At 44.1% G+C, this 21,218-nt stretch overlaps 1 protein-coding gene across 8 annotated transcripts in view; it reads left to right on the top strand.

Annotated features, from left to right (window-relative positions):
* The window catches only part of LOC135538943 (regulatory-associated protein of mTOR-like), a 172,203-nt gene that overhangs the window by 95,024 nt on the left and 55,961 nt on the right, over positions 1–21,218 (top strand). For all 8 annotated transcript variants that reach the window (XR_010455515.1, XR_010455512.1, XM_064964850.1 and 5 more), the window contains exons 8-10: positions 5,897–5,956; positions 17,272–17,372; positions 18,877–19,021. Coding sequence is in view for 6 of the 8 variants with exons in the window: in XM_064964850.1 (XP_064820922.1) it covers positions 5,897–5,956; positions 17,272–17,372; positions 18,877–19,021 (306 nt within the window). In the remaining 2 variants the exon portion in view is untranslated. The remainder of the gene's footprint in view (positions 1–5,896; positions 5,957–17,271; positions 17,373–18,876; positions 19,022–21,218) is intronic.

The following is a 21,218-nucleotide window of genomic DNA, read 5'->3' as shown; positions in this document are numbered from 1 at the left end:
ACGGTACACCTTCAAGAGGCAAACGCTGATAAATTCTGAATGAAAATGCGTCAGCACGGAGCTGCATTATCCTGTCTTAGATTCCTTTCTTTTGCCAAGATATCCCATGACACACACCAATGTTTTGCACTAGTTTAAAGCTAAAACAGCTCATTCTCTCGGTTCTCACATATCCTTAGCCTATAGGGGGAAGGAGGAAACATGTGAGGAGGGTGTAACACACACACACTTCCTGTACGATCGCTGGAGCGTGAACACAAAGCTTGTGTCCCACCTGGCCAACATCCAATGAGATTGCAAAGATTGCAGAGTGTCAAATACAGAAATACTCATTATAATAAATCAGGAAAGATGCAACTATTTTACATAGGTTTAAAGATGAACTTCTTGTGAATCCAACCACTGTGTCAGATTTCAAAAATGCTTTACGGCGAAAGCATACCTTATGATTATTTGAGAACATAGCCCAGCAGACAAATCATTACAAACAGTAACCAGCCAAGTAGAAGAGTTACACAAGTCAGAAATAGGGATAAAATGAATCACTTACCTTTGATCTTCATATGGTTCCACACAGAAGACATTCATTTATTCTATAAATGTTCCCTTTGTTCGATAATGTCTTTATATCCAAAAACCTCAGTTTTATTCAACAAATGATACTTCCTGAATTGGTTTTCCTCAGGTTTTTGCCTGCCAAATCAATTCTGTTATATTCAGACACTATTTTAACAGTTTTGGTTTTGTTTTCTATCCAAATCTACCAATTATATGCATATCCTATCTTCTGGGCCTGAGTAGAATACAGTTTAATTTGGGCATGCTTTTCATCCAAAATTGCAACCCTAGAGAAGTTAACCTCGTGTTCTATTTCCCTTTGGTACTATTGTACATTCTGCGTTGTTTCAACACACCTAAACAGGAATGTAATGGTCACAGGAAGAAGTTTTACCCCATAAAACCTCATAATACATCAGAATAATTTAACTGCCTCAGACTACCTTGAAGGCCCTGTGCTAAAACACATCGCCGTTCTGAATACATGTCTGCGTTTTATAAGTTCTATAGCAATGCATAGACCTTTTGAAATTACATATATTTTCTTCCAACCTGAGTGCCTTGAACCAAAACCATTAATATGCATATACAGCTCTGCCCTCGAACCATAGAAATGAATGAAGATAGGTTATGCCTTGAACATCCTTGAGACGTAAGCTCTGAACCTACTGTGACTGTTTCTCTGTCTGAATAACCACTTAGCTTCTAATAGTGTAGATCTCCTTATCCCGGATCCGGGATCGTGAATAAAGCCTCAGGCTCATTAGCATAACGCAACGTTAACGATTTCTGAAAATCGCAAATAAAATGAAAATAATGCGCCTGCTCTCAAGCTTAGCCTTTTCTTAACAACACTGTCATCTCAGATTTTCAAAATATGCTTTTGAACCATAGCAATTCACTAATTTGTGTAAGAGTATGCAAAGCTGGCGTAGCATTTTGAGTAACATTTAGCACGCAACATTTTCACAAAGACCAGATAACCAAATAAATAAAATAATTTACCTTTTGAAGAGCTTCGGATGTTTTCAATGAGGAGACTCTCAGTTACATAGCAAATGTTCAGTTTTTCCTGAAAGAATCTTTGTGTAGGAGAAATCGCTCCGTTTTGTACATCACATTTGGCTACCGAAACTAACCAAAAATTCACCTGGAAAATGTAGTCTCTTATGGTCAATCTTCCAATGATATGCCTACAAATACGTCACAATGCTGCAGACACCTTGGGGAAACGACAGAAAGGGCAGGCTCATTCCTCTCGCATTCACATGGTGTTGCATGCATCCCTGAAAGTTGCAGCCATATAAGGAGACAATGGAAAACGGAGCCTCAAAAATCCTGCTGGTTTCCTGGTTGCCGTTTCATCTTGGTTTTGCCTGTAGCTCCCGTTCTAGGGCACCCACAGACAATATCTTTGCAGTTCTGGAAAATTCAGAGTTTTCTTTCCAAAGCTATCAATTATATGCATAGTCGAGCATCTTTTTGTGACAAAATATCTTGTTTAAAACAGGAACGTTTTTCATCCAAAAATGAAATTGCGCCCCCAGTTTCAAGAGGTTAAGAGGAATCCACAGCTGAGGGCAGCAGAGCAGAACATTATATACAGGTAACTGCCAAAATAAAGGAAACACTTGAGTAAATGAGGGATATAAGTATGTTGAAAGCAGGCTTCCACACAAATGGAATTCCTGTGTTAATTAAGCAATTAACATGTCATCATTCTTAGGGTCATGTATAAAAATGCCCAGTTGCCCAATATTTTGGCTACCATGGCAAGAAGAGAGATCAGTGACTTTGAAAGAGGGGTCTTAAAGGAGCGTAGGGGGTTTAAAGGGTGTCACCAGATCTCAACCCAATGGAACACTAATGTGAGATTCTGGAGCGGCGCTTGAAGACTGCGCTTTCCTCCACCACCAACAAAACACCAAATTATGGATTTTTTTGTTGTCAAAGAATGGTGTCCCTCTGAAGGTTGCCGAAACGTGTAGATTCTATGCCAAGGTGCATTGAAGCTGTTCTGACTCGTGGTGGCCCAATGCCCTATTAAGACACTTTATGTTGGGGTTTCCTTTATTTTAGCAGTATATTATACAGCAATAGCAAGGAGCCAACAGTCAGCTAAATAGTGTTTTGTTAATTATTGCTGCTAATGTCAGTGTATCGACGTGGGAGAGCAAGGGAAAGGATGGAGCGGGGAGACGGAAGAGAGAAAGGATGGAGCGGAGAGACTGAGGAAGAAAGGATGGAGCGGGGAGACTGAGGAAGAAAGGATGGAGCGGGGAGACTGAGGAAGAAAGGATGGAGCGGGGAGACTGAGGAAGAAAGGATGGAGCGGGGAGACTGAGGAAGAAAGGATGGAGCGGGGAGACTGAGGAAGAAAGGATGGAGCGGGGAGACTGAGGAAGAAAGGATGGAGCGGGGAGACTGAGGAAGAAAGGATGGAGCGGGGAGACTGAGGAAGAAAGGATGGAGCGGGGAGACTGAGGAAGAAAGGATGGAGCGGGAGACTGAGGAAGAAAGGATGGAGCGGGGAGACTGAGGAAGAAAGGATGGAGCGGGGAGACTGAGGAAGAAAGGATGGAGCGGGAGACTGAGGAAGAAAGGATGGAGCGGGGAGACTGAGGAAGAAAGGATGGAGCGGGGAGACTGAGGAAGAAAGGATGGAGCGGGGAGACTGAGGAAGAAAGGATGGAGCGGGGAGACTGAGGAAGAAAGGATGGAGCGGGGAGACTGAGGAAGAAAGGATGGAGCGGGGAGACTGAGGAAGAAAGGATGGAGCGGGGAGACTGAGGAAGAAAGGATGGAGCGGGGAGACTGAGGAAGAAAGGATGGAGCGGGGAGAGGGCAAGGATGGAGCGGGAAGAGGGCAAGGATGGAGCGGGGAGAGGGCAAGGATGGAGCGGGGAGAGGGAAAGGATGGAGCGGGGGGAGGGAAAGGATGGAGAGGGAAAGGATGGAGAGGGAAAGGATGGAGAGGGAAAGGATGGAGAGGGAAAGGATGGAGAGGGAAAGGATGGAGAGGGAAAGGATGGAGAGGAAAATGTATGGAGAGGGAAAGGATGGAGAGGAAAATGTATGGAGAGGGAAAGGATGGAGAGGGAAAGGATGGAGAGGGAAAGGATGGAGAGGGAAAGGATGGAGAGGGAAAGGTATGGAGAGGGAAAGGTATGGAGAGGGAAAGGTATGGAGAGGGAAAGGTATGGAGAGGGAAAGGGATGGAGAGGGAAAGGGATGGAGAGGGAAAGGGATGGAGAGGGAAAGGATGGAGAGGATGGAGATGGGAAGAGGGAAAGGATGGAGATGGGAAGAGGGAAAGGATGGAGATGGGAAGAGGGAAAGGATGGAGCGGGAAGAGGGAAAGGATGGAGCGGGAAGACGGAAGAGGGAAAGGATGGAGCGGGGAGAGGGAAAGGATGGAGCGGGGAGAGGGAAAGGATGGAGCGGGGAGAGGGAAAGGATGGAGCGGGGGAGGGAAAGGATGGAGAGGGAAAGGATGGAGAGGGAAAGGATGGAGAGGGAAAGGATGGAGAGGGAAAGGATGGAGAGGGAAAGGATGGAGAGGGAAAGGATGGAGAGGGAAAGGATGGAGAGGATGGAGATGGGAAGAGGGAAAGGATGGAGCGGGAAGACGGAAGAGGGAAAGGATGGAGCGGGGAGAGGGAAAGGATGGAGAGGGAAAGGATGGAGAGGGAAAGGATGGAGAGGGAAGAGGGAAAGGATGGAGATGGGAAGAGGGAAAGGATGGAGATGGGAGACGGAAAAGGGAAAGGATGGAGGCGGGAAGAGGGAAAGGATGGAAAGGAGGAGCGGGGAGACGGAAGAGAGAAAGGATGGAGCCTGGAAGAGGGAAAGGATGGAGCGGGGTGACGGAAGAGGGAAAGGAATTAGAGGATAGAAGGAGAAAAGGACAGGAGAAGGGAAGCAGACGGTGAAGGAGAGCCAAAAAATAGGGGGATATAGAGAATTGGAAACTTGGTACACGATGAGGACTTGGTTGGGAAACGTGTCAAATGGAGAGGGGGAGTGGACGGCAGACTGAGGGAGTTGGGAGACATGCACATTCAGAATGATTAGGGAGAGGGAGCAAGAGAGACTGAAGGACAGAGATTGGAATTGAAGGAGAGAGCCGCATAGAGGTAAAGATGGAGACAGAGGGAGTCTGTGGAGGACTGATTGGGGGATGTAATGAGCTGTCGCAGACAGTCGGCTCCAAGGGGACCAACAGAGAAGCTTCTCTCCTCCCTCTACGACCTAGTTTGTGATCCCACCGAGAGGTAGCCGTCGCGCACACAAGACCCCACACACACACTTCCTCACTCTCTCTCGTTCTCTCTCTCTCCCAAGCACTTACGCACAGACAGTCACATGGATCCCCAGTACCACTCCACAAGTTCTCTCTGCTCCACATCTCTCTCTAGTACAGTATGTCCTCTGACACCCTTCTCCATCTCTTCTTTGTTTGTTTTGGCTGTGGATCGAAGTCTCCTCCTGCTTCTCTATCTCTCGTTCTGTCTACATGGCCTTGTCTCTATTCATGTTCCATGTCCTGTTTGAGAAGACTCTCGTGTGCCACTTTGACCTCTGTCCTAAAAGTTAATTACCACAACAAACAGTGGGAGATCTGAATGTAATGGCCACCTGAGGTTTGTTGTGGGGAGTTATTACACGGTGTTAGTTTGGACTTTGTCTGGGTACATGCTTGAATGTCCAGATGAGAACGTGTGCTTTGACAGCTGGTGGTGAGGTTCTGCATAATTCAAGCATTGGATTTGTGTAACGCATGCGCGCCCGAGTGCATGCTCACAGAATACACACACACCCCACACACACACAATCCCCACACCTGTGTTCCCCTTGATAATAATGACTAAGCCCCATCTAAGATCGCAACCCAGCTGCTATATTTGCTGCCTCAGCAGTGCTATATCGTGCCTTGCCTCTCCTCTACCTTTAAACATCACCCTGCTGGGAACGCACTGGACCTGCTACCAGCCGGGCCTGTCCAAGCACGATAATACCCTCTTCACTGTGTGAGTCACAGTGCGGTCCAAATAGACCTGGATGTACCCTGCGTGTATCCCTTTGTGACCTGACCCTCACCTAAACCTCTCTAGTTCAAATACCTTATGCAATGTAATTGAAAGTTACTTATTGTTTCTGTGACAGCAAAAACAAAATTCACTGTGAAAACAAACATATTTCTTTGTGGTTGACACGGCAGTGCTTCCACACATACTGTCTGCAAACGTTCAGCGGTTTACAGATGAAACATTTTTATAGCACTTTTGTTTGCTTTCTTGCTGCCCTGATTGGACTGGATCTCTGTTTGTGCCCCCAGGTTTTGCATGCAGAAAAGTGCCAAGCTGGTGCCAGGAGTGACGTTGGACCTCATTGAGAAGTAAGTACTGCTGTGGTAACTCTCCCGCTTTCATTTCTGCTTTCTTTACTTTATATTGCTTTTCTTTTGTTCTTTCAGCGAGTAGTGTAGTTTGGACCAATTTAAAGCCCTACTTTTTCTTTTGTAAAGATCTGTTTTTTTATGGATGGATTTGAGTATGTTCTTGTTGTGAGTGATACAAATATGCCAGATAAAAGGACGTACAGATGCAATTCCACTCGTTTTAAGTACATAAGGCAGCTTACAGCACCTAGAGCTCTCTCTACCCCAACTACACAGAGACTACGTTCACACGCTCACATAACAGGAAAACAAGACGGATACAAACTTTTCTATACTTTAGATTTGGCCCTCTTGCCTAGTCTTTGTCTGACTCAGACGTTCTCGCTTTCCCTCCAAACACACATGCTGACGTATAAACGCACACATGACTTTGCCTCCAGCTAATTGTGACTCAGTCAGCACATGGCCATGATTCCCTCAGTGTTAACCAGGCCAAAATGGACACACACACACACACACACACACACACACACACACACACACACACACACGAGTCTCGTCCTCCAGAGGTTAATTAGTGTGTTTGGCTTTGGGCTAGTAGAGGCTGAGGGTGTCATGGTGCACACTCACTGAACGTGAGTGTGTGCACGTCGGGGCTCAAAGTTCATCTAGAACTCTTTCCAGTGTGACGCAGATAGTCACGTTTCACTCTTCTCTCTGCCTACTCTGCCCCTCTCCAGATAGTCACGTTTCACTCCTCTCTCTGCCTACTCTACACCCCCCTGATAGTCACGTTTCACTCCTCTCTGCCTACTCTACACCTCCCAGAGTCACGTTTCACTCCTCTCTCTGCCTTCTCTGCCCCTCTCCAAGACTGGAAGTGGGTTTATAATTGGATCCAAACCCCAGAGTTGCCTCCCCTGTGCCCCATAACTCCTCAGGTACCTCTGCCGATCCGCAGCCTTTTCCTCTTTCAAACAATCCCCTGTTCCAAAGGAGAGGATACAAGAAGTCTCTCTCTCTTCTGGTGGATAAGGTCCTTCTCTCATGCTCACTATCTATCTCTCTCTCTCCCTTTGGCATCATGTCTAACTCTCGCTCTCTTCCCACCTTCTCTGTAGCGTTCTCTTCTCTTCCTCTCTCTGACGTTTGGAGATGCCTCTGTGGAGGATAAAAACTGCTTGAGAAATAACCAGGTGGAAAAGAGAACCTTTCAACTAACAATCAGAGCGAGATCTCGCTCTCTCTCGCTCTATTCTCCTTCTGCCATATCAGTACATCACGGGCTGGTTTTGACAGCTTTGGCACCTCTCCCTCCCTCCTTACATGTCTCACTGGACTGGAGTGATGGGCTGCGGCGAGAAGACATGTAAAGGCACGTCAGGAGGCTCATACGAGCGTCAGTCTTATCGTGGGTTTGCGTCAGAGGTTGAGGTCGTGCTGGGAAAAGGCTCCTTTCTGGAAACCGAGCTACCTTCCTCGTGTTTTAAAGTGATGGCATTCCGACTTGATACAGACCCAAAAGAAATCAAAATGCAGGTTGCGTTTGAGAGCTTTGCAAGTGTGAGGATGTTTTTGGGAGTCTTCGTCTCAACTGAATGTGTAGAGTGTATTCCGCAGTGGACTCGTTCGTTATCGCCTCAAGAGAGTTGGACACCAGCTGACCCAGTGTAATCAGTTTGGGTCAAAGTTCGTGCTGGGTAGGGCCTCCCGAGTGGTTAAGGGCGCTGTACTGCAGCTCCAGCTGTGCCACCAGAGACTCTGGGTTCGCGCCCAGGCTCTGTTGTAACCGGCCGCGATCGGGAGGTCCGTGGGGCGACGCACAATTGGCCTAGCGTTGTCCGGGTTAGGGAGGGCCTGGCCGGTAGGGATAACCTTGTCTCATCGCGCACCAGCGACTCCTATGGCGGGCCGGGCGCAGTGCACGCTAACCAAGGTTGCCAGGTGCATGGTGTTTCCTCTGACACATTGGTTCCGGGTTGGATTCGCGTTGTGTTAAGAAGCAGTGCGGCTTGGTTGGGTTGTGTACTGGTGGAAGCATGACTTTCAACCTTCGTCTCTCCTGAGCCCGTACAGGAGTTGTAGCGATGAGACAAGATAGTAGCTACTAACAATTGAATAACACGAAATTGGGGAGAAAAAGGGCTGAAATTCAACAACAAAAAAACAACTACAAAAAAGTTTGTCCTGGGAAAGGCTTCCTTTCGGAGTGTGTTTAAGTGACGACGTTCAGATCTGACCCAGATGCAGACCAAAGCTCTGTACACCACTCAAAGCTCTGGTTTTTCAGAGCTGTACTGGAGCTGCAGTACAGCACCCTTAAGTAGTTCAAAATCACCTCACAGTTGGACTTCACCCGTTAAGTACTGGAGATCAGTGCAGCAACAGAAGCGCTAATTCATCATGTAGTGTAGCCGTTCCTACAGAATCACCCAACACCTTCACGTGTGTGGTATCCAATGTGCTGCAATGGCAGAAATACCCCTTTCAGTGTGACAGAAGGTTTTTAGACCGGTTGCTCTGTCCTCTGACAGGCCAGTTCTGTTGAGTCTCATAAGAACCTGTCCATAGCAGAGTTCATACATTTATAGGACCTTCTCATTTACCTCTGTCTGGAACTTTAAACACAGCTAGTTTTGGTGGCTGTCTCTAAAATGGTTACAGGTTACTGTTTTTTTAAAATTATATCTGAACACTATAATGTTGCAACCTCCTGAACAGGCCCCAGGTGTATTAGTGCTGAGTTGGACCAAAATCCTGAACACACAACCTGTGTGGTTCTCCAGGACCGGGGTTTTAGACAGCTACAAGAAGGAGTGGTGCTGAAGCGTTAGCTTCCGGAATGCTGAGCTGTGTCACTGTGTGTTTCAGCGCTGGGCCCCAGGAGATGGTGACATTTACCTCCCAGCTGAGTTTGTGACTCAGTCAGCACATGGCCATGACTCCCTCCGTGTGTTCAGTGTTAACCGGCCATAATGGAGAGAGGACAGACACACTTTCTGCTCAGAGGGCCAAGGTGTTACATATCAACAGCCGACCCCCATTACATAAGACTAAGTCACTGCAAAGAACTTGGACCAACCAGTAATTACATGATTTACTTATTCTCTCCCTCCTACGCGCACGCACGCACACACACACACACGCACACGTATTGCAAAAGGATCTTAGATAAGAGATTTCGAGTCACGATTCTAAACCAAGTCAGTTATCATGACTAATACTCTACTTCACTCAGATGCAATATAATGGATGTTGTTTATTTCCTCTTTTGACTTCACTCCTACAACCGCCAAGCCCTGCCTCTTGAACAAGGATGATCCTTTCTTATCAAGAAACACAGGTCTTTTTTCTTTTCATCTCCCCTGAACTGTTTTCCTACTGCATGGGAATAACATGGGATAATAACATGAGCTCTGAGCTTGGATTCCAATTCCAATCCCGCAGCCTATTGAAACGGTGTCTCCCAGACCCCCTGGAAGGGTGCAGTGCTAGTCTAGCCCCCTGCTGGGTCTGAGTTGGGAAGGGCAGTGCTCATCATGCCTCGTCACTTGGCTTATGGGTCATTATTTCATGTGCCATAGTCACCTGAGAGACTTGGAAACTCAGCAGTGACACTGGCGCATTCTACCTTCTGGGAAATGAATACATGAAAACTAATCCATTAATAAATGGAAAACACTTGTGTTATGGGTAACAATTAGGGTTGGCCAGGGATATTATACTTTGACCAGGATATCCATCCATCCATTCATTACCTCTGTATCCCCTCTTGATCCTTGAACAAAGAGGGAAACCAATTTACCTCGCCACTTTTCTGGGACACAGGTTGTCCTGTCCGGAATGATAAATGTTTCCTCTTTGGTGCTTCATGGTGTTGCCAATCATTGTTGACCGGAACACCCAGTACTCAGTGATTTTACTCCACAAAGCCACCAGCCTTTGATCTAAAGAGTAATAGGATGTTATAGGTTGTATTGTTTTAGCCAAACAAACTTTGGAAATCCTGCCGACGTATTAGTGAATAATATTGGGAGGGTAGGTTTTACGGAATTGTTGATAACAGATTGTTTACCTCAAGCAGGAATCCTGAGAAAACATGTCTTTACATGTCGTTGCTCACCAGTGCCCCCAGTCGAACGGAGTCAAGGTTATGGCTGAAACATGTAGTCCTCTTTTTCCTCCATTCTAATACATTTAGCTGAGTGAGCATGTGTTGTCTGTACTGACTGCTCATGTGTGTTAGGCCAGATAAATGGGAGCGGTGGGTGAGCTCTTGTGGGGTTTAGGAGCTCTGAATGGGAAAGAGAAATGGTGTCTCTTTGATGTTGTGACACGCTGCTCTTTCACATGAGCAATGCCTTGTTGGTTCAGTGCAGCCCCTCAGCGTCCTCTCTGGGCACTGTGTGTGTGAGCTTTCTTTAGTATGTGTGTGCTTTCTCCATGTGTCTCAGGATATACCTAGGGAGATGGGTGATGCCATTTGTCCCCGTTCCTCCTCGTACTCCTCTCCCCCACTGAGGGGGTCATAAAGCATCATGGGGTGGAGGGCGGTGGCCTGGTCAACACATCACCATCAACATAGCCAGGCCTCTATAGATCTACACTACACACACGGGGGCTTTCAGGAGTCATCATTCGACCACACACACACACCACATGCGAGCACACACATACTGTACATTGTTTTACATTTAGTTACTTTAGCAGATGCTCTTATCCAGAGCGACTTACAGGAGCAATTAGGGTTAAGGTGCCTTGCTCAAGGGCAAATGTGACCAATTTTTCCACGTAGTCACCTCAGGGATTCGAACCAGCAACCTTTACTTGCCCAACACTCTTAACCGCTAGGCTGCCTGTCGCCCCACAGACTAGGCCACACACATGATACCTACTGGGGACACCTGTTCTGGCACCACATTCTGTTGACCCCACTTTCCTGACAGCCTAGAGACAAGATGAAAACATCAACAACAAAATCTGTAATAAATACAATTGTAATTGATTTATTGAAATAAGGATAGATGACATTGTGATGTATCGTGTCTTTGGCTATGCCGGATTAAGTGATATGACATGCTATTCTATAAAATAATTTCTCCGTAATTAATATTACCTGATTGAGCTAATAATGTAAATGTAATTAACTAGAGAGTTGGGGCACCACTAAATAATATTTATTGAGCTGTTATCTTCCGAATAAACTCTTAAAGACCTAGTAATATTTTACATCAATAGAGTCAATATTAATCTTCATCTTAATTCAGTCTCATCTGAATGTTGTAAATTCTTGGTTATCTGCACAAACCCTGGCTAACAAATTGAATCAGCAATACAAAATTGGGTTTAATTATTTATTTACTAAATACCTAACTAATCACACAGAATTACACATACACATAATTAAATCATAACTTGATTACCAATTACGTCATAAAGGACAACGTCCCTAGCGGGCGGAACAGATATGACAGCTTGTTACACAAAAGAAAAGGGCTGGGTTTGAGTGATAGAGCGGGAAGACTGGGTAACAAAGGGCGAAGCTGTGCTATTGTAAATACAGTATCTTATGCATTCTAAATTACCGCCCATTTGGAAAAGGAAAATGCAATAAATATTTACTCTGAGCTGCACTTCGGTAGATTGGTGGTAGGAAGGCCGTGTTGCCAAACCGAGTCCTTTGTCCTTTGAAGAATGTCTCTGGTGGTCAATTGGATACGTTGTAGTAATGTCGTTGCGTGAGAGACGGGATACTCTGTCTGTTCCTTCCTAACCCCCGTTTGCAGCGGCTGTTGCTAACTCAACGGCTAGGAGGCATCACTTCTGTGGTGAATAAGAGTTCAAAGTTCATACGATTCGCAACCAAAGCTCACGCTGATGTTTGCTTCATTCTGTAGTTATTATCTGAACCATTCTGACATCGGACCGTCGTCCTCACATCCTCGGAACTGGAGGTTATATTGTCGTCAAGGCTTTATATAGGAAGGGAGAGGAGGGCGTGTTTGAAATGTTTTATAGCCCATGTCCCTTCACACGGGCGGGCCACTGATTTAGCAGAGCCCTACCTTATGAAAACCCAAATCTCACATTTTAGAAGCTAAAATCACATTTAATCTCATCACCAATAGTTTAATCTTCAAACATTTTAAATTGAACAACAATTTCATGTGAATCCGATAACTCTGATGTGTAGACTTTCCACTGTAGAGTTTGTCATTTTATCATTGAGAATGTCTCAGATGACAACCGAACTGACATCATATTCATTAAGTGCCACTGCATATGTTCAATTGGTTGGATTGCCAGAATATAGTTAATTTCCCCCCACCTTCTGATATTCCCAGAATCTATGTGTTAACCAAGGGTTTTGCAAATGTAACATCAGTAGGGTGGAGAGAGGAAAAAGGGGGAAAGAGGTATTTATGACTGTCATAAACCTACCCCCAGGCCAAGGTCATGACAGATGACTGGGCAAAAGGAAACTCCTTATTTGACATCAACAGGGAGTCCTATCTGACCAACTAGTGCCATCAGGGAACTAACTAGTGTAGGCTATTGTTCAGGGCACAGGGGGAAGATTGATCCTAATCTAGATTACTGGCAAAGTTTGTATTGGTAGAACCGCCTGGCCTTTCAGCCTATCAGTACCCGCTAGAGAACGTTGCCGGGCATACTCTTTAGCATATGCATAAGATGCATATCAACCTGTAAGGTGCGCAAACATGCTTGATAAATAGTGCATAAACTATTGTAAATGAAGTGAAGAAATATTCAGTGTAATCCATTTGATCAACTTAATTTGTAGAGTTATAGTAATTAAGTCCAGTTACAACTTCTGACAGCAAGTAAAAATAGATTAATATTTGCTGTATTCCTAAGCAGTCACCAGTGCATCAGCAATTGTAAAGGGTGAATTGCGTAAATATATATTCATGACAAGATACAATCAACAAATTACTGTTTTTTTATATCGGACACTGTATTGCGCCCTTATGCGAGTGTCTTTACGCATTAATCAATTTCCTCTTCTTTTTTGGGGGTCCACAGTCAGCGCACAGCTTCGGGGCTTTGTGTGAGCAAGCCCCACAAACCAATCAGTTGCACTGCACACAGTTTTCATAGGCCTTGCTTCATATGCACCTGCCGCAGTATCACCTCAGTTGGACACCATCCAACCCAGTGTAATTAGTTTGCGGCAGCCAGCCCAGTGTAATCAATTTGAAAAAGTCCGCCCCATACCGATCAGACCAAAAGGACTCCACATCATGCTCTTTCCGCCGTACGCCCCGCGGACGTACAAGAGTTCAATAAATGCTTAGAGTTCATCCAAAGACATGTCCCACTTAATGTTTCCTTTTCTATGCACATGAGCAACAGTACCATCTCTGATGTGCTTCAACATCTGCATGTCACACAAACTCCTCCCTCTTTTCTACCCAAACCGTGCCGTCCCTCCCAGACTCCTGCCTCGCCGTGCCGTGCCGTCCCTCCCAGACTCCTGCCTCGCCGTGCCGTCCCTCCCAGACTCCTGCCTCGCCGTCTGTTGGCTCAGAGCTTTTTCTGTGGCGAATCTCAGCCATCAGAGGCGGAAGTCAACATCTGAATCAGATGAAGACTCTTCATCAGCAATGTCGAGTTCAAGCTCAATATATGATCCTCCATCCAAATCGAACTCATCTAAATTATGCAGCATTTGCAATACTGTTAGTGTGTCCGTTCTTTTGGTTCGTCTTGCCATTGTGAACTACACACTGTATGTTGTACTCGGTGTCTAATTTGACTGTCAGAGGGGAAATGATATACCATTTCCAGCCTCTCATAATAAAATAGACTGCCCACAATTCTTCATCAAAATTACAATATAGTTCTAAATTGAATCATCCTTTTCACCCTCATCATTCAGATCAATCCAATCAAATTCAATCACCCTCATCAATCAGGTTATTTAAGTTCTTATGGCTGCAGGGGCACTATTGAGTAGCTTGGATGAAAGGTGCCCAGAGTAAACGGCCTGCTCCTCAGTCTCAGTTGCTAAAATATGCATATTACTATTAGTATTTGATAGAAAACACTTATGTTTCTGAAACTGTTTGAATGATGTCTGTGAGTATAACATAACTCATATGGCAGGCAAGAACCTGAGAAAAAATCCAAACAGGAAGTGAGAAATCTGAGGTTGGTATATTTTCAAACCATTCCCTATTGAAATCCCATCTAGGGCTTCCACTAGATGTCAACCGTCTATAGAAATTTGAATGAAGCTTCTACTGTGTTGTGGGACTGAATAAGAGGGTAATGAATCAGACTACTGGCAGAGAGCCAGTTCCAGGTTACGCGCATAACGCATTATATCTTCCTGCGTTCTGTTCCTCCTCAAGACACAAAGGAATTCTCCGGTTGGAACTTTATTGAAGATTTATGATAACATCCTAATGATTGATTCTGTACTTAGTTTGAAATGTTTCTTCGACCTGTAATATAACTTTATGGATATTGTGTCTGAAAAAATGGTCGACCAGCACCAGCGTTTGGAAAGGTGTACCAAACGCACTAAAAAAGGTAGCTAATTGGACATAAATAACGGACATTATCAAACAAATCAAGCATTTATTGTGCACCTGGGATTCCTGGGAGTTCATTCTGATGAAGAACATCAAAGGTAAGGGAATATTTAGCATGTAATTTATGGTTTATGTTGACTCCAACATGGTGGCTAATTTGACTATTGTTCTGAGCGCCATCTCAGATTATTGCATGGTTTGCTTTTTGCGTAAAGTTTTTTTTTAAATCTGACACAGCGGTTGCATTAAGGAGAGGTATATCTATAATTCCATGTGTATAACTTGTATTATCATCTACTTTTATGATAATGATTATGAGTATTTCTGTTGATGTTGATGATTTTGGAACTAGTGAATGTAACGCACCACTGTAAACTCAGAGTTTTTTTATATAAATATGAACTTTATCAAAGAAAACATACATGTATTGTGTAACATGAAGTCCTATGAGTGTCATCGGATGAAGATCATCAAAGGTTAGTGATTAATTTTATCTCTTTGTGCTTTCTGCGACTCCTCTCTTTGGCTGGAAAAATGTATTGTATTGTGGTTTGGTGGTGACCTAACATCGTTTGTGGTGCTTTCACTGAAAAGCATATTTGAAATCGGACACTGTGATGGGATTCACAACAAGACTACCTTTAAAACGGTATAAGATACATGTATGTTTGAGGAATTTTAATTTTGAGATTTGTTGTTTTGAATTTGGCGCCCTGCACTTTCACTGGCTGCGGCCCAAAGAGGTTAAGTCACATGCACCATTATCAGTTTCTATTGCCCATTCATCCATTGATGACAGAATAGTATATTTTAATTGTATTATGTTACTCGTTTTTACGTAGTAGGCATAGCAATGCTGCCGCGTAAGTGGTCATGTGCTGAATTCATGGACAGCAGGGAAGTTCTTGGAAAAAGTGACATTTGGAAATAGAGCTGCACCTCTTGAATTATGAGAGTTATTTGACAAAGGTAAGTGTAATAGAAACTGCAGAATATGCTCTTTCTGATACTATTTACAAATGTAAATGTTTTACTTGCATGTGACTCTGATGGAGGATATGATAAAGTGATGCTCCTTTCCCTGCATGTGCAGTTTGCCAACTGATAGGCCTTAAATTGTCACTCATCGGATTATAGTCAATTGAATCTTGTCTGTAGTCTAACTCTTAATCTGTGTGAAATTAGTTTGGGTATAGTTTAGGTGTCGTTTCGATGGGCCGCCCGGGCAGGCTGACTGGCATTGTTGTTTCCCGCTCATCAACTGAGATAGTCAAGGATATGTTTTGCATTATTCTGAAGGCCTACTGCACCATGTAGCATGTTTTAGTTTCCCTTACAGTAAATAAAACAGTTCCATAACAGCTTCTGTTCACAAAGTAAAACTTAAAAGAGAACAGTATCAGCCCCGACGGTGATTTGCTGCTGATAAATAGGCACAACACCAACTCATCATTACACTGTTGTCTTTCTAAATTAAATCAACATCTTCACCCTCATCAGTCAGTTAGGCCTAATATGAATTTAATTCTGAATTAAGGTGCACAGTTTTTGCCCATTCATCCATTTGTCATTCATTTAGTGAGGAGAGAGTCGCATTATCACCTGGGTGGGTACCAATGTCCTACAGCACATTGTCTTGGTGGGTTGAGTTTGGAATAGGTGTGGGAAAAAACTGACCAGATGAATCCAGGTGAAAGCTATAATCCCTTACTGATGTCACTTGTTAAATCCACGTCAATCAGTGTGGATGAAGGGGAAGAGACGGGTTAAAGAAGGATTTTTAAGCCTTGAAACAATTGAGACATGGATTGTGTATGGTGCCATTCAGAGGGTGAATGGGCTAGACAAAATATTTCAGTGCCTTTGAATGGGGTATGGTTGTAGGTGCCAGGTGCACCGTTTGTCAAGAACTGCATCGCTGCTGGGTTTTTCACACTCAACAGTTTCCTGTGTGTAACAAGAATGGTCCACCACCAAGAACATCCAGCCAACTTGACAAAACTGTGGGAAGCATTGGAGTCAACATGGGCCAGCATCCCTGTGAAACGCTTTCGGCGCCTTTTAGAGTCCATTCCCTGACAAATTGAGGCTGTTCTGAAGACAAGGGGGGGTGCAACACAATATTAGGAAGGTGTTCTTAATGTTTGTGCGCTCAGTGTATTCTTTATGGAATATACAGGTAACTGCCAAATAATGGAAATGCTTGAGTAAATGAGGGATACAAAGTATATTAAAAACAGGTGCTTCCACACAGGTTTGGTTCCTGACTTAAGACATTTACAAATGTATAGAATGCTGGGCAGGCCATTATATTGGTTACCATGGCTATGCCTCCATAGGATGACAATACCCCCTTCATCAGGGCACGAGTGTCCACTGAATGATTTGATGAGCATGAAAGCGATGTATGATGCCATGGCAGTCTGTCACAATCTCAACCCAGTTTAACACTTATAGGAGATTCTTGAGCAGTGCCTGAGATGGCATTTTCCACCATCAACAAAACACCAAATGAATTTTCTTGCGGAAGAATCGTGTTGCATCCGTATATATAAATAGAACACGGCTTTATATCTATGGTTGCATTCCTCCAACAGAGTTCCAGAGACTTGGTAGAATCTATACCAAGGTGCATTGAAGCTGTTCTGACTCATGGTGGCCCAACGCCATTAAGACATTACGTTGGGGTTTCCTTTATTTTGACATTTACTGGTATGTTAATGTTACTGACAAACCTATGGTGTTGTGTAGGATACCTGGGAGACTGAATGACAGACGCACCCCACTGGGAGAGCTCAACTGGATCTTCACTGCTATCACTGACACTATCGCCTGGAACGTGCTGCCCAGAGGTACGTACACACACACACACACACACGAGCTTGGGAGCATATATGCATGCGCACACACTCATACCCCTGTGTCTACCTGGGCTGGCCAGACAAGTAGAAAGTCACTCACTCACACACAGACTCATGTGAGTCGTGATGTGAGAGGAGAACAGTGGTAATGGGCTGATAAGCCCCAGATACCATACAGCACTGCCATTCATTAATCAGCCTCCATTACAGTGAATCTCCTTCATGAAGGCACGGCACACCTAATCCAACCTCACCACACACCTCACTCTCACAAACTACGCTCACACAGACATACTCACACACAAAAGCATGTGAACACGCACACTCGAATCACGCCACATTCAAAACACTTATGCACAGACAGACTCACTCCCTCTCTCACACACACACACACACACACACACACACACACCAATTATTATCATTAGTTGGGGATAAACACTGGCAAAACCTGGCCCCATTAAACTAAATGAGATAATGCATGAATTAATAATACGAGTTGAAAATGTCACTACCGCCCCCTGCCTTGATCTATCTGGCGCTGCTACTGCACTCTGCCTGTCTGTCCACATTCAATACACACACATTAGATACATGCACACCTACAGTGCATTCAATGCACAATACATGCACACCTACAGGGCATTCGGTAAGCATTGATCCCTTGACTTTTCCTCATTTTGTTACGTTACAGCCTTATTCTCATCAATCTACACAAAATACCCCATAATGACAGAATGAAAACAGGTTTTTAGAAATTGTTGCTAGTATATTAAAAATAAAAAAACATGCCTTATTTACATAAGTGAGTCTCATATGAGTCTTGAAATTGAGCCCAGGTGCATCCTGTTTCCATTGATCATCCTTGATATTTCTACAACTTGATTGGATTCCACCTGTAGTAAATTCAATTGATTCGACATGATTTGGAAAGGTACACACTTGTCTATATAATGTGCCACATATGATAGTGCATGTCAGAGCAAAACCAAGCCATGAGTTCAAACGAATTGTCCGTAGAGGTCCGAGACAAGATTGTGTCGATGCACAGATCTGGGGAAGGAAAATAGTTGTGCGGCAACTTTCCCGATCCAACCTGACAGAGCTTGAGAGGATCTGCAGAGAAGAATGGGAGAAACTCCCCAAATACAGGTGTGTCAAGCTTTTAGCATTTTACTGAAGAAGACTCGAGACTGTAATCGCTGCCAAAAATGATTAAACAAAGTACTGAGTAAAGGGTTTGAATACTTATGTAAATATTTAAATTTTATTTGTAATAAATTTGCTAAATTATAAAATCATGTTTTTGCTCTGTTATTGTGGGCAGATTGATGAGAGAAAAAACAATAGAATCTCTTTCTCTCTTTCTTTGACGCTGTCTTATTTTCCATCAACCATGCTCCCATGCTCTATCGCTTTCTTTCATTCCATTCCGTCATGTCCGTTCTTCTCTTCCTTTTTTCTCTCTCCTCTTACTCATCCTCCCTCTCTCTAGATCTTTTCCAGAAGCTCTTTCGTCAGGACCTGTTGGTGGCCAGTTTATTCCGCAACTTCCTGTTGGCCGAGAGGATAATGAGGTCATACAACTGCACCCCTGTCAGCAGTCCGCGCCTGCCACCTACATACATGCACGCCATGTGGTAAGACACACATGCACTCTCTCTGTTGGCCTTTTCTATTAAATATTATCTGTCTGTCCATTCATTAGATTCATGCTGAAAACTGTCTGCAAAATCCTTTTGTATTTTTCCACCATCAGTTGCTAAAAGCATTAGTTGGGGGAGAGTGTTTTTGCTGAAAGCCTCTTGAGTGAGCGATCGCCTGTTTTCCTCTCTTATTGCCTCCATTATCTCTTCTTAAGAAGACATTAAATAGCACTGACTAATCTGAGGTGCACTTTCCCTTTGTTACTACACCCCATCACAACTCTAAAGAGATGCTTGAGCCAGCAAGAAAGGAAGCACAGAACGAGAGAGAGAATGTGGACGGAGGTCAAAGGACAAGCTGGATAGCAGTAAAGAAGGAAGGAAGAGAGTGGAGGAGAGAGACTGATAGGAAGTGTTGAGGTAGCTGGATAGCAGTAAAGAAGGAAGGAAGAGAGTGGAGGAGAGAGACTGATAGGACGTGTTGAGGTAGCTGGATAGCAGTAAAGAAGGAAGGAAGAGAGTGGAGGAGAGAGACTGATAGGAAGTGTTGAGGTAGTTGGATAGCAGTAAAGAAGGAAGGAAGAGAGTGGAGGAGAGAGACTGATAGGAAGTGTTGAGGTAGTTGGATAGCAGTAAAGAAGGAAGGAAGAGAGTGGAGGCGAGAGACTGATAGGAAGTGTTGAGGTAGCTGGATAGCAGTAAAGAAGGAAGGAAGAGAGTGGAGGAGAGAGACTGATAGGAAGTGTTGAGGTAGCTGGATAGCAGTAAAGAAGGAAGGAAGAGAGTGGAGGCGAGAGACTGATAGGAAGTGTTGAGGTAGCTGGATAGCAGTAAAGAAGGAAGGAAGAGAGTGGAGGAGAGAGACTGATAGGAAGTGTTGAGGTAGCTGGATAGCAGTAAAGAAGGAAGGAAGAGAGTGGAGGCGAGAGACTGATAGGAAGTGTTGAGGTAGCTGGATAGCAGTAAAGAAGGAAGGAAGAGAGTGGAGGAGAGAGACTGATAGGAAGTGTTGAGGTAGCTGGATAGCAGTAAAGAAGGAAGGAAGAGAGTGGAGGCGAGAGACTGATAGGAAGTGTTGAGGTAGCTAGATAACAGTAAAGAAGAGAGAGACTAATAGAAAGTGTGTAGGAGACACAGAAAAGAAGAAAAATGTGTAAGTGTGGAGGTGGAGAGAAATAGTGAGGGTTTGGGGAAATATTTTGATTGATGATGGTGGCCATACACAACCAGCAAGTGTTATTAAAATGCTCTTGTTGTCTTTATTAGTGGGTCATTATTAGGATATAAATTGGCTGGGGACAGGTGTGCACGAGCGAGTGTGATGGGGGTGTATGGCGCTATGGCTGCACCAAGCTCTACTACAGGTAGAAGCTATAGCAGTGTCAGCAACTAGATACAAATTCCCTCATACACACTTAAAGGTCCCACGATCCCGAACTGTCATTCTGATTCCCATGTAAAATAGCCTTTTGAGTGACTAAAATATAACCCATAATATTGGTTTTGGATAGAAATGGTAAAAATGTGTGAAAAAGTATGTATCTCAGGAAGTTTGAAAAGACTTTGTGGGCGGGGAGTTTATTATTCATGAGCTCACCTTGACTGACAGCTCTTTGAAACGCCTATGTCAAGCAACTTGGATGCGGTAAAATCATCTCAAGCTAATTTAGTGATACACAATGCAGCTCAAACAACATTGAAGTTGCATCAATGATGTCAATGTTTTATACATCCTTTCTTTGGCATCGCTCTTGTGATGCGGTTCACAGCAGCAATGACAGATGTGTTGACTTGACAACTGCGTCAGATTTCTGAACGACGGCTCGGGGATTCGAACCAGTGACCTTTGGGTTACTTGCCCAACGCTCTTAACCGCTAGGCTACATGCGGCCATCACACACCCCTCACTCCTATCAAATCCCAATCACGTTTCATGTCACTTTTCACTCACTTCCCAAACTGATACTAACAACAAAAGAGACATGGATTTTGTTGTTGTCGCCAAACAAATGTTTGTCTGCTTGTTTCGACTAATTCCAGATGTTTCATATATTTGATATATTCATGCTCTGGGATTACAGATATTTATACCTGATATGAATATTGAATGCACACTGTGTTATGTGAATGATATGATGATTTGTATTCTACATAGATTATAACTAGCATCTAGGATCCTTTGACTAGGAAA

This window comes from Oncorhynchus masou, chromosome 5 (genome assembly GCF_036934945.1).
Source record: "Oncorhynchus masou masou isolate Uvic2021 chromosome 5, UVic_Omas_1.1, whole genome shotgun sequence".
NCBI lineage: Eukaryota > Metazoa > Chordata > Actinopteri > Salmoniformes > Salmonidae > Oncorhynchus > Oncorhynchus masou.
This window is presented reverse-complemented; position numbering and strand designations above follow the sequence as displayed.